This window comes from Rissa tridactyla, chromosome 5 (assembly GCF_028500815.1).
Source record: "Rissa tridactyla isolate bRisTri1 chromosome 5, bRisTri1.patW.cur.20221130, whole genome shotgun sequence".
In the NCBI taxonomy this organism is placed as follows: Eukaryota; Metazoa; Chordata; class Aves; order Charadriiformes; family Laridae; genus Rissa; species Rissa tridactyla.
The window spans coordinates 6,331,526-6,344,803 of record NC_071470.1 but is presented as its reverse complement, the minus strand read 5'-3'; the positions used below and the strand labels follow the sequence as shown (position 1 = coordinate 6,344,803).

General features: G+C 37.6%; 1 protein-coding gene across 1 annotated transcript; it reads right to left on the bottom strand.

The window, feature by feature from the left end:
• Nucleotides 1-220: 220 nt before the first annotated feature.
• On the bottom strand, nucleotides 221-13,266 carry C5H4orf47 (chromosome 5 C4orf47 homolog). Its single transcript, XM_054203404.1, has 8 exons — nucleotides 13,140-13,266; nucleotides 10,129-10,313; nucleotides 8,872-9,091; nucleotides 5,879-6,016; nucleotides 5,715-5,790; nucleotides 4,659-4,838; nucleotides 2,512-2,684; nucleotides 221-689 (listed from the first exon to the last, which is right to left on the bottom strand). The coding sequence occupies exons 2-8, from the start codon at nucleotides 10,223-10,225 to the stop codon at nucleotides 641-643; spliced, it is 933 nt and encodes a 310-aa protein (XP_054059379.1). The 5' UTR covers nucleotides 10,226-10,313; nucleotides 13,140-13,266; the 3' UTR covers nucleotides 221-640.
• Nucleotides 13,267-13,278: the final 12 nt, after the last annotated feature.

The following is a 13,278-nucleotide window of genomic DNA, read 5'->3' as shown; positions in this document are numbered from 1 at the left end:
CTTGGATCACATATAAAAACATGAAAAAATTATTAAGATGGAGGCAAGGTGTACATTTAGGATCACATTTCCATCTGAGAAGAAGCTAGTTTGAAAGATGGATTAGATTTGTTAGGAACCTTCCATGTACACAAAGTGAAATTAAGCTGCTCTTGGAGAACATGGCAGCACTTACGGTTGTCAGGAAATTCAGAAAGTGTGGTAAATAGATGCTGGGAAAAGAGATGAATCCTCCCTTCATAACAGCCTGCTCATGGTCTGGTTTTCAACAACACTTGACACTGGTCATTTTGAAAAGGTCAGCAAAACTAAAAACTATATATTTCTAAGACAGTTCAGCAATATATAGTCAATTTGCAACCCAAATTACTCATTAGAAAGTATGTTTTCTAAAGGTATACTGCAAAATCCCAGTTCAGCAATAAGATGAAAATTTATATAAAAATACAACCTTAGACTTAATAAATAAATGCTCTTAAATTATTCATTATCACTTTATATTTAGAAATAGAAGATTGCATTCTCAATAATTAAACACATTGGATTGCCCTATATACTCGAATCCCACTTTTCACATTTTATTTGCTTTGTTAACAGTTTACAGAGTCTTAAAATGTACCCTTCATTTCACCTTTTGTACCTAAAAAGTCGTCAGCTGTGCAGTCTTGTAGTTCTTTACATTTAATGATCTGAAATGAAAATGAACAGAAACTTATTAGATTTTTGTAGAATAACACTGTACAAATTACAAGTGTTTTTGTATCAATGAAAAACTGTGGTACACTCAGTCCTATAATTAGATGTAATGACTTCAGTTCTCATGAAGTCAAATTTATTTCAACAGAGCTCTGCATGAGAGCAAGAATCTTCACTAGCAAATCCAATTATAGGATTATGGTCCAATATCAGAAGATAAGCTTTTTATTGGAAAGTACATAAAGAACCATAATTCAGTGGGGAAGCAGATCATTTCAAAAATGTCTTACCACATTTCTTAAAATCTATGAGCTATGAGCTTCATACTTATAATAAATTCAGTTCACATTCTATTAAACCTAGGAACAATGAACCAAAAATAAATACATTCTTTAAAATTCTTAGGAGGGAAACAGTGGTGGAGAATTTGAAATACTAGTTTTAATTTCTCTCTTTGGAATTTCTGTTGGGTATGTGAAATTTTTCTCTTTACAAGTATTTTTAACGAGTCCATCATAACTGTATCTGTAAGCGCATAGTGATACTTCACAATCAGTCCCCCCCTCTCAGTTTTGAAACCTGCTTCACATACAGTTCTGGGGTTTTTTCCAATAAAAACATTTCATTTGGGAACATGAATTTTTATTCTGTTGATGAAGCAATAATACAAACAATTATAACGATAAGAAGTTTACTCAGACCAATATACCATTCTTCTTGCCTTTTACTTGCTTAAAAACACGAGTGCATGCATGGAAGGTTGTACTTTCTTACATCAGTAGTTACCACGCTCTTTGGTATACCAAAAAGCTACTTTCAATTCTTTCTTACTTTCCATTAGTAAGGAAAAGCAATGTGGAGTAACATGTAGCTTCGGGTTCTGCCTTGACAGTGTAAATAAAAACTTCAAACTATCCCTACAACTTAAAAAGTGGTTATGCAAATGCTGACACATGGTGAAATAACATAAATAGAACAGCAATGGGTGAATAAGTGAGGTGTCTTTCTTAGAATTCCCATACAATATGTAAAAGACCAATCACAAATATGAAGCAGGTTCCTCTAAGGCAGTTTTTCAAATTTTAATCAAGTATTTCTAAAATATTTCATGTTACTTGTGGAGTATGCAAAATAATATGCCTAGCTGTTCTACATGCAGTCTTAGAAGTCTGTATTTGAAAATGATTTCTCTGAATAACTCTAAAGAACACAGTCCTGATTTGCTGCTTGAGTTACAACAGAGCCAACACCAGAAAAAAATTGTTTAAATATAAGGGTTATAGCTTAGTAAGACAAAAAAAATAAAGAAGTATGTGCTTATCTACCTATATACATGCACTGTGTGCTATAAATCTCGTCTGACGTTGCACAGTGACATGTTTGCAGTTAGGAATCCAACTTGAGTGACATTGGTTCAAAAGCTTCACAAGCTTAAATTGCCTAATATTCTGTTTGCCAGCAGAGGGAGCCAATCTTATTCCATAAACATGAGGGAAAACAAGAACAGATTTTGCTTTCAACGGGAACATTCTTGGTCTTTTTACATTTATCAAGTCAGAAAAGAATAAAAAAATAATAATTTTCCAGTGAAATCTGTATAGCATGATTTTGAAGGTCTCTATGATACTTATAGCCTTATAAAGTGACCTGAATTTACAGAGTAGGAATAAATTTTGAAAGCCAAGTTCTTCATGCATTTCTTATCCTTTCATTAATAATTTGTTCCTGATGTATTCAATTATGTTAGACAGTAATAAACAGCTGCGCTAATGACTTTTGGTAGTCAGCATATGAGCTCAAATTAAAGGAGCTTACCTTGTGACATTTAAAGTTATTATGCTTGTAACAGGTCTGCTTTTTGGTCCAGCAGGAGGATGAAAAATCTGTCGTCCTTTAGTAGTTGCGACAGCCGCCGATTTTTTAATTACATACGGGTCAGCGGAATGGCTTGGGTAAGGATCAAATGTGCCTCCTTTCATGCCCCCTGACTGGAAAAAAAAAAACTTTTCAAAGTGCCAATCTATAATATAATTGAGTTATTTAAAATATTTTTCATGAAAAAGCAAGTTAGAATACTGAATAGCAGGCTGCATCATATTATATATAAATATATATATATTCCTTAAATTTGCAATGGAAACTTCAAGGAAAATTTTAGTCATTATTTTGATGAATCCTTATTTTAAATGTTCTTCCATAAGTCTGGATTTTCAGGAAAGGATCTTAAAAATGTAACAGAAAAATTAAAAACATAACTCACTAAAATGAGCTATGTTGTGGCCAAAAAAAAAAGAGAATTCCTATGTCACTATTAGTTTACTAGTACACCTCCACGTCCAGTACTTGTGTACGGATTGTTACAGACAGCAGGGCTTGGTCATTATTATCAATATGCTTCCGACATACAGGACTGAACACCACATTGGCTTTTCCTGAAACATTATGTCCACTAGTGCTACAACAGTGGCAAATTTTCATTAAAAAACATGCAGAGACCTGATTAATTCCTTGCAATCCCCTTGTACAGCTAAACCCCCTAGTCTGCTGAGGCTGCATGCCTGAAACGTACAGCAGTAAGCAATTCAATCAACAATAAAGCAATTTTCCCCCTAAGAATTTACATGGCAGAGAGGGAAAGTGTGCAGTAGCTTGGGAAGCAGCATAATTTCAATATATGGGGAAAGCATATATGGTGTGAAGGATGGGGAGCCTGGAGCAGGATCACCAGCACTGTCAGCCAGACGAGGTGCTGAGTTTCTAGCAGGTAACTTTTCTGAACGGATTTCCCTTCTGAGAGATCTCAGCTGCCTCATCTATCAGGCCAAACACCCAACACAATTATTCGTGTGTAAGCATTTTTGCCGTCTCTTTTTGAATAGCTATATTCTCCTTGCTATCATCATCTTCCCCAGATGAATCTACGTCAATCAAATAAGTCAGGGGCGAAGTACATAATAGTAGGAAAACAGTGGTTAGCAGAGCACAGGATTAACTGACAGACAATGGAACTCCAAAATGAAGAGCCAAAAAGTGATAGATTAAGGGGTGTTACTGTATTAGGCCTCTGGAGTTATTTAAGAGATTTATGCATCTTAAACCCATTTCAAAGTGAAATTAAGGTTAAGCCTAAATTGAATGGCATAAGTTTAGTATCTCATCTCAAAAAAAAAAAAAAATCAAGATGGAATGCTTTATGGAATGGAAAAATATCCATTTTGATTTTAAGAAATAACGACACTAAGCAACCAGAACTAATGAACTATATTCCTATATATCTTTCATACTAGCTTTATTTCCTATGCCCTCTAAGCCCTTCCACGTATATTTTTTTCCATCCTTTGCCTCTTTTTCTCCTAATTACTGAATAGCTGGCAAATTCTAAAACGGATTCCAATTTTGTGTCTGCTGATGGACAAGCAAGAGATAACTCCTGAGTTTATTCCGCAGCCTTTTCCTGAGCAGAGGGACTAACCTGAGTTTTTCTGCTCCTTCCAGCCATCCATTCCCATGACACTTCTACGAATTACCTTTTATATGTCTATATAGGCTGAGAGTAATTAGCAGGTTCAAAAATGACATGAGTGACTGACAGAAATATAGGAAAGCATTTCATTTTGCTGCAGTAATCTAGTCTTACTGTCATTTATTGCATAACCTTCTGCTTTGTATCTTTTTGTGGTGTATACAGTTAATTAACTGTATGTTAAGAGCACTATGCAGATTTTAAACAGAAACACTTTTTAGGTTACTTGAAGCTCGTTAGTGGTTGTTGGGTCAAACAAGATTTCATTGCTTTGGAAATGGAAAACAAAATAAATGGAATAATATCTTTTGTAAGAAAAATAAGAAATGAATAGCAAAACTAAACATTTACTTCTATCTTCTGTACTGTAAGCGAAGCTTTTAACAAGAAATATCTGAACATTTATCTTTTGTCTTTCGTAGCTATAAGACAAACTAACCTTTTTAGCAGGAGAACTTGGTTTGAAAGGTGATGCAATTGGCTTCTCTGCAAGAGGTGTCTTCACAGGTGGCAAAGGTTTGTCATTAAAATAGGGATTCGTGTCAAAATACGCCTGGGGATATAGATTTAACTTGAAAGGCCCTCCTTTAAGCAACCGTTTATGTTCCTCTTGAGCTTTCTGTAAAAAAAATACTTTGAAAGAAACAATCTTGAGGATTTTTACTGTATGTTATTCTAAGAGAAAAATGGAAAGCATTAAATTTAGTCTTGGAGAATGTTCACTCTAAGTTTAGTTGCTCTTGTTTGATGATCGAGGTATTTTATATACCCACCATGTATAATGGAAGATAGATTCACTGGCCAGGAAGCACAACAATCACTATGAAAGTATGCTAGGAAAATGTCAGGAAAAGCGCTGTGCATTTAAGATGTGTATAACAGTATTGTGAACCTGTATCTTGGGCACACATCCATATATGCATGCTTGACTCTGAATTTGTCTCAACTGCAGGTAGCTGAATTTTTTCTTCTACTCTTGTTCTTACCCTAGACCAAAAAATGTCCTCCTGCTCCCATCTTGCTCTACGTATGATGAAAATATACAGGCTAACTAAAACCAGTGCAAGCAAATTTACAAGTTTTCTTAGATCTATGAACTTATATGAAAAAAGTAACAGGATTTTTTAATATAGCATCTAGGATAATGAAGTACCATTCTCCTGACAAAAACATAGAAGTATTAGTGTTCTTGCTGTTAGCATTGTTTGGTCATTATTGCATTGTAGCTTAAGGTCTCCAAATAAAAAATTAAGGTCAAATCCTGAACGGTAGCGCTTGTGTGCGATACTGCCAGATGTCTCAAAGAAAAAACAATAACCAAACAATACCTAAATCTTTTTTACACAGGATGAGCATTAATTTGTTTTCTTCCTCCTCTTTGTAGATAAATATTAGAGATTTCAAGCTAAAGGAAACACCACAGGGAACAAAAAGGTCACGTAAATTGTAATGAATAATCACAACACTAATACATAATAAAGACAAATATTTTTACCTTTGCATTTATTCTTTCTACTTCATACCCATCAGATTCATGTGGATATTGTTCGCCTATGGTAAGGTTTGCATAACTGTAAAAACAAAATTAAGTACTCAGGTGTTCAAAACTCAAGAAACATTTAATAAAATACTCTACAAGAAGCATTATTGTGAAGTTACCCATATCCAGTTCCTTTCTTTCCTGGATTAGTATAAAAATTCTTTCCAGGGGGAACGTATCTTTCTCTGGCTTTCAGTTGTGGACTGAAGTATGTATACGAACCTCCTATGGTTCCATAATAGCTGCCGAGTCCACATCTAAAAATAGCAAATTAACACATTAATTAATGTTTTGTAAATATTCAAGGCTTTCCATATCCGGTGTGCTAAAACCACAGCAAGTAGAAAATCCAAACAATAATACATTTCAAGAGTTAAACATAAAACCAGATCAGATCCATTGTGCATGGATCTACTACTACAGCAATTCCACACACAGTGTTATGGACAAAAAAGAAACAAGATGGCGGCGGAGGTGAAGTTTTAAGGTATTTTAATAATATAAATATGCTTAATAGAGATTATTTTGCCCCAAGGTAAAGTAACACTGGTAAGGCAGATTCACAAGCAGAGACCCAGAGGAATAGGTTAAACAGGCTTGATGACAAGAGGACAGTCTTTCCAACAAGTTTTCAGAGAACAGTAAGTTAGTGTTGGTAGGATAATGGAGGGGCAGGCAATGTGGGGTGCCTGCCTGAAAGATTTTTTTTCTGGGAGATGGTAGGACTAGTTAACTTTCTGTCTTGTCACAGAAGGGAAGTAAAAGGAAGCACAGCTCATTTAGGAGAATCACCTCTGCCTACAAAGCTGTAGGAATTCACAAAGACTGTTTTTTTAAAGACCAACTTGAAAACCAGTATTTGCTGACAAGTGTAGGACATGCTCTAAAAGTACATCATCATAGGGCCACTAAAGGAGAAAAGGACTGAGAGAAACTAGTGAAAACAGCTGAACGGCAATTTGGTCCACAAAGCTGCAGCTACTGTGGTCAAAAATAAAACCCAACCAACCAACCCTCTGTCCTTGCAGCCCAAAAACCCAAAACAGAACAGGAAAAAATAAACACGGGCAACTGTATGAGATCTGTCAACTACCCCAGATAGCCAAGGTAATCTCCTTTGCCTGTACTGTGCAATTATAGTGGGGAAAGAGTACAGCGTCTTAATGACTTCCTGCTTAAAAGGGTCATTAATGAATAGTGGCAGGATTAGGATGCAAAGATAACATTTGTCATCTTTGCACAGAATGCCAACCTGCCTTATTATTACCCTCCATTTATTCAGGGACTTCATAAACCCGTATATAGAAAAAAATGGGCAAACTGACAATGCACAGACAACCTTTATCTTGGTGTTTCCTAGCTCTTCAGTGCTTTATTTCATATTCTTTAAATGTCACTTCTGTGAGTAGGCTTTTTATATGCCAGTAACAAAATGACAAGAGAACAGACATATGAAGAAAACAAAGGTCCAGGCTTCAGTCCCATCTTCAATATGACATCGCAACCTTTCCATTTCCAGCCAATAACAAATGCAGCTCCATTGTAAAGGCAAGATTCCCAAGAGCTGCTTATCATTCAGGCAGCCAAGAACAGCAACGCAGTGAACAGCAACAGAGCTCTGCACTAGTTCTGTAGTTATGATGGGAGCCAGTTTTGGATATAAGAAACATATAATCGCTCTCCATAATTGCTTCAGGATTCCATTAAAAGGCAACCTAACCACATTCCCAGCCTCTGCTTTGCACTACTCTGCCAGTAGGGAGTTAGGGGAGGATAAAGACAAAAAAGAAACTCTGCTAAAATTCATGTCTAGAAGAATGTAAAAGTCTTGCAACAAGAGTAAGAGCAGAAGCTGCTGCTCCCACAGCCAACAAGTGCATTTGTGGAGGCTGTACATGTAAGAGAGCGCATTAACAGGTCTTTGTTGTAAGCAGGACTCCCACTGTTGGACTCACTCAGAAAGTAAGTGAACTGGACTCTCATTGACTGACACGGATTTGAAATCAGTGCCTAGGTGTTCCTAACAGTTAAACCCTTATAAATAATTTGGTTGCTATAAAGTCAAGTTGTAGTTGAAAGAAAGTTTTGAACGTGGGCTCACACATTGTCCCGTCAAAAATAGCACATGTATATCCAAAAGAAAGCGTACACACCATGTCTCACATTCCTATTGAAAGCTAAGATGTTCCTGTAACATACAGCAGAACATAGCTAATCCTTGCATCCTAAAATATATATACATATAATATGTATATATATATGCACTTGGATACATATAATAAACTCTCCAAACTTTCCAAAAACAAAGCTGCAGAAAGATATGACTAAATAGAACCATGGGACCGTAACACTAGGCCCTGTACACAGATTGAATCCTCCTGTCTCTTATTGCAGCAACAACAAAACAAGATTGTATGGTTAATAATATAATAATGATAAATAAGTAACCAGTCTCTATCTGTTTTTTACATGTGATTAGTAATAGTTATATGACACCAATTGCATTGGTGTCACTTTCTCATGCAATTAATGTTGTGCAAATAGCAAAGATGCATTTATTTTAATATTCTGCATATATTCCTCAGCTCTGTAACACATTCTGATCATCCTAAAAGATAATTATCCTAAAAGATAATGGATAGGGATTTGCTGAAAGGAAAATGTTGCACTTGGATAATGGCCCCTTTTCCTACTGCTTATGCAATATAGATGTCATTTCTATTTTGGGAGGCTCAGAAATGGGAGAAGATATTGTATCTGACAAGTTCCAAGAGATTTCCTCCTAAATTAAAATGAAACATTCATTTCTTAATTAGCCACACCCTTTTCCCATAGCCATCTTCATCTTAATCAAAAATAAAAAGCTAAAGTTTAAGAAAACTGTTTACAGCAAAAAACAGTAGTTAAGAGGAAGCATCAGGACATGATTTCTACCTGTGTTCAGCCTTCCCTGTGTTGTTGCTCAAAATTCTTTCCTCAGTACTAACACCACATTGTATGAAAAAACAATATTGTACTCCCATTACAGGTTTTATAAGAAATAATCTGTGAAAACCATCTTTAGCGTACAGAAAAGAAAAAAGGTCAATTAAAACATTGTCACAACACTTACGGCAATTTGTCTCCATTACTTGGGAGGAAAGCTTTGCCCAAATTTTTCTTTGATTCTGCCAATCTATAGCGTCTCCTTAGCTGAACAGGGTTTGAGTAGGCTTCACCATCGAAAATCCTCACAAACTGGGGCTCAAAATAACCTGCCTGCAGAGCTGACAATGTTTTGGTCCCCCCAGGTAACATCTGTCTGTTCTTGCTTGCAGCTTCATTAAAAGCGCCTTTAAAAAAGTAAGCACTGTAAATAACTGCTCAGCGTTAGTGCTGCTCTTAGCCTACATAAAAAACCTAAGGTCTGGATCAGGGCGGCTCAAAGAATGTACTACAGAGCATTTAATTTGTAAACGGTGCACGTAAACGGTTGTGTCTGAAAGACAATACTATGAGAAGTATTTGCAGCACCTAGTTTTAGTTTTCTAACTCCTGCACTTGCTTTACAGGCAACGGAGGAAAACTGGTTACTCTAGAGCTGGAGCTGATGCCTGTTTATATACTACGAGTAAGACTTCAGAGGACATCTCTCTCTCCTACTGACTACAGGCCAGGTAGAAGAGCTTACGTGCCTCCAGCTGGGTTTTGAATCCCCGGAAGCTCAGTGTGGTAGAGGTATGTCAGCTGGGGGGACATGATCATCGCTGACACCACACCACGGCAGAAATGCCTGTGCTGGGATGCCATGATTATTTCGCGTTATCACTTCAAAGCAGCTACTGAGGGTTAACCTCAGTACCCTTCCTAATTACAAAAATTACCTTTCTCAGTGAGCATTCCCATTAAACAACAAGAAAAAGAAAATATTCTTTAACAAACCAGGATGGGGAATCTCACACATGTGATTCAGACCAGAACAGAAAAGAAATTGCAACGCTAATTTAAAAATAATGACAATGTAATTGTCAAAAACAGAAAAGCTGCTGAAAAAGCACACAAAAACTATTGTTTTTCACAAAAGCAGGAAAATACTGGTAACTTGCAGATAATTAATATTAAAAAGAAATGTATACACTAAAAGGTTTTATCAATCTATTCTGCATACATATTTTTCAGTTTTGCTGGATTTTTCCTTTCTTCGATGTATTTGTTCCAACATAATCAAGCGTTTCTCTTAATAATACAGACCTGAGCAAAAATATGCATGGAAAAGCAGTTCACGCTAACAAAAAAAAAATAACACATTAGAAAAAAGTGATTCTGAAAGTAGACGGATACTAGAGGTGGTCCCTATCACTAAAAAGTGATTAAAATTAAATGCACTTACGCATATAACGTGGTACATATTTATCTCCTATGGTAATATAACCCATTTCACTGAAGAGGCCGATCCTCTCCATATCACTTTTCCCTTCGGCAGGCATGGCTGATCTGTGTGACAGGGCACTGCACTAAGAGGGTTGAACTATCCTTGCTTGTTTGTGACTGTGAAAGTCTATAAGCAGTCCACACCTGTAAAGAAAAAGTTTATTTAAGTCAAATGCAAGAAGTTTTGGTTAAAAGTATTAGCAATAAATGTAACATGAAGAAAGTAACCTACGATATGATCGACAGCTTTGGTGCTCATAGGACAAACGGATTATGTGGGATTTAGACACCTTTATATCTCCTCTGATAAAAGAATTCTAAACATGAGCGGAGAGAGAAAATCAAATGTATTTGTAATACAACTGGTACAACTCTTACTGAATTTACGTAGTTTGGGTCAAATTTTATAACCAGTATCTTCAAAGTACCAAGATAAGAGGTTTTGGTGGCATTAACAGCTAGCAATAAAGCTCGCCAAGCAGCCTCCTTCTTCCTGTGGGTTGTCTCTAGCAATGGTTTTCAGTCACTTTCTAATAATGGTATAGAAGGTCAGTGTATAGACAAATTTGGGGTAACACATAAAAGTGGAATTTTATAAACCCTCTAACTAATCCAAGACCTGGTCATGGTAAATATCTCCAACTTCTTGGTTTTAATGCAAATGATTTACAGTAACTGTTAGTTTTTCTTCATCATTACCCTCATTGGAGCCTGCCAAAACTAAGGAAAATATCTAGTCAACATTCAAGGGCTTGAATAGAGAGCAGGCTTAGCACTAGGATTCCCAAGGATCTGATTCCCAGAGAGGAAGATGACAATCTATGGTAAGTTCACCAGGAATGGAAATTAAGGTAGAAGAAATTGGTTAATACATTAGGAAAGCTATTTATTGAAAGTCATGAAATACAAGAATTACCAAAAAAATCAAGGATATGCAAACAAATAGCTGAAGGATCTGTGTCCATACAGCTCAAAAGAGAGCAGGAAAGTTACAACATTAGGGTGGAATACAGATTAAAGACAATGGGCATCAAGTCTCATGTTGGTATTAACTATGGGGGCAAAGGCAAGATGGAAAATAGGAATAAAAGTAACTCAGGCAGCAGAAAACTCTGAGAGATTAATATCACACATTAGCTGTATCTGGCATTTGTGTGCAGAGCGGAAAGGTGGCAGCAGCACAGCAGTGGAAATCTATATAATAATATAGATTTTATATATATTGTATTATAAAAAATAATACGCTGGAACACTGTACGATGGAAGGGCTAGCCCCATTGTGCTTACGGTCAGCACACAGGAAACGTGCAGAAGTTTTGAAGCAATTTATTTTGCAACGTGTGGAGTTTCACACTGTAAAATGCACCACCGCTTCATCAGATAAACTCAGGATTGTTCTTTGATTAGTGGTAGATCTAGATGTCAGGTAAGGCACCACTGGGCAGGCGACAACAACTAACACTGAAAGATGACAGAAAACTGACCCTCGGAAACAAACTTATGGTTTTGCTGTTATGAAGCGAGTTGGTGTTATTGACGAGGAGGATAGGAATAAATTATCAAAAACAAATAGACATGGAATTTAGTTATACAGTGTAAAGATCATTGAATGAGGAATTAATGGTAAGGATTTTTGGACCTCAGCAGTTCGACACAACCAAGGAGATGTAATGAGGGGGATGGGCCTGGCCTTGAAGTCGCAGCATTGCGAAGCAGTGGGAGGTCAAGCACAATTCTGGAGTGTCTCCCAAGGAATGTGTAGGAAAGGTGAGGAAATACCAGTATTTTCCCACAGAGCACTGATACCACATCAACTAGATTAAGTACAGCTCTGGTTAGTTGCCCAAGCTAAAGAAGGCTGTGGTGGTGCAGACCCATTGAGCCACATTGCGATGTCAGGACCAGCCAAAATTGTGTTCTCGTCTTGGTGGCAGGGCTGGGACGATCTGGCACTTCTTTATCTTCGTGGCAAGTGCAGTGAGCTGGGACAATCACGTACTTTCTTGTCATGGTTACAGGAGCAGCGAGTCGGGACAACCAGGCACCCCCTAACCATACCTGAACCTCCTGCTGCATGGATCGCGGCCCCGTCTGGAAGGCACCAGAATTACCTGACAAAAACTGTGGCCAAAATGGAGAAATACTGACCAAAGTCCCTCATCTTCCAATCCTATACACAGCCATCCCAAGTGGGACCCTTTGAGTTCCCCGGGATCGCAGCAGGCCGTGACCCAGCACCTCCCCCTGAGCGGGGACGTCTCTCGGGGCAGATTTCGTGAGGATTTCAAAGAGATTTTGCAGGAATATTAAAGTGTAGATTTTGTGAGGATTTTCAAAGGTAGATGTCATGAGGATTTCAAAGATTAGATTTCGTGAGGATATAAAAGTGTAGACTTTGTGAGGTAAATTCGAAAGGTAGATTTCAGGAGGATTTCAGAGACTGCCCACGGACAGATGCCGACAAAGGAAAAGAGTAATTCATTACTATTGTATTTCTCGAGGTTTCAAAGATCATTTTGTACCAATAATTTACTACTTTTTTGCAAAAAGAAAAAGATTTTAATTACATAGGGTAACCTCTATACCTCTGTGTGTGTGATTTGATTTAGGAAACTCTGCTGCAAGCCTCGTGTTTGTGTGTGTGATTTAGGAAAACTCGTGTGGTAAATCTTGTGGTTTATGTGGGTGTGTGATTTGATTTAGGAAACTCGTCTCAGGTGAACCTTGCCATTTTTGATAACGGAGTCGCGCCGTGTTGGTTCTAGCAAATCTTGTTAAATCACTTTGATAACGGGCTGATGATTAAGTATTGTTAAAAACCATCCAACCTAACCCTTTGTTAGTAAATCTGAAACCGCCGTTACCTCAAAGATGTGCAGAAAACCTAAATCAACACTCGCCACAAAGGCTCCCCCCGCGCCGCACCCCACCACAGGCACGACCGGCCGGTGAATATGAGGGAACCGGTACCTCACTGGCCTCAGACCACCGCCGAGAGGAGCGAGAGGCGATCAGCCGCCGGCGACCCCCGGGGCCGATCGCCCTCGCTTGGTGCACGGTTGCCCGGGAGGCGGGAAAGTCCAACAGGCTGACTCTCCCCTATCCCTCC

Coding starts and splice junctions, on each gene's coding strand:
- C5H4orf47 (XM_054203404.1), bottom strand. CDS start 10,225: ATGCCTGCCGAAGGGAAAAGTGATATGGAGAGGATCGGCCTCTTCAGT. Junction 2,685..4,658: donor CAAGTTCTCCTGCTAAAAAG/GTTAGTTTGTCT, acceptor TTTTTTTTCCAG/TCAGGGGGCATGAAAGGAGG. Junction 690..2,511: donor ATAACTTTAAATGTCACAAG/GTAAGCTCCTTT, acceptor TTTTCATTTCAG/ATCATTAAATGTAAAGAACT.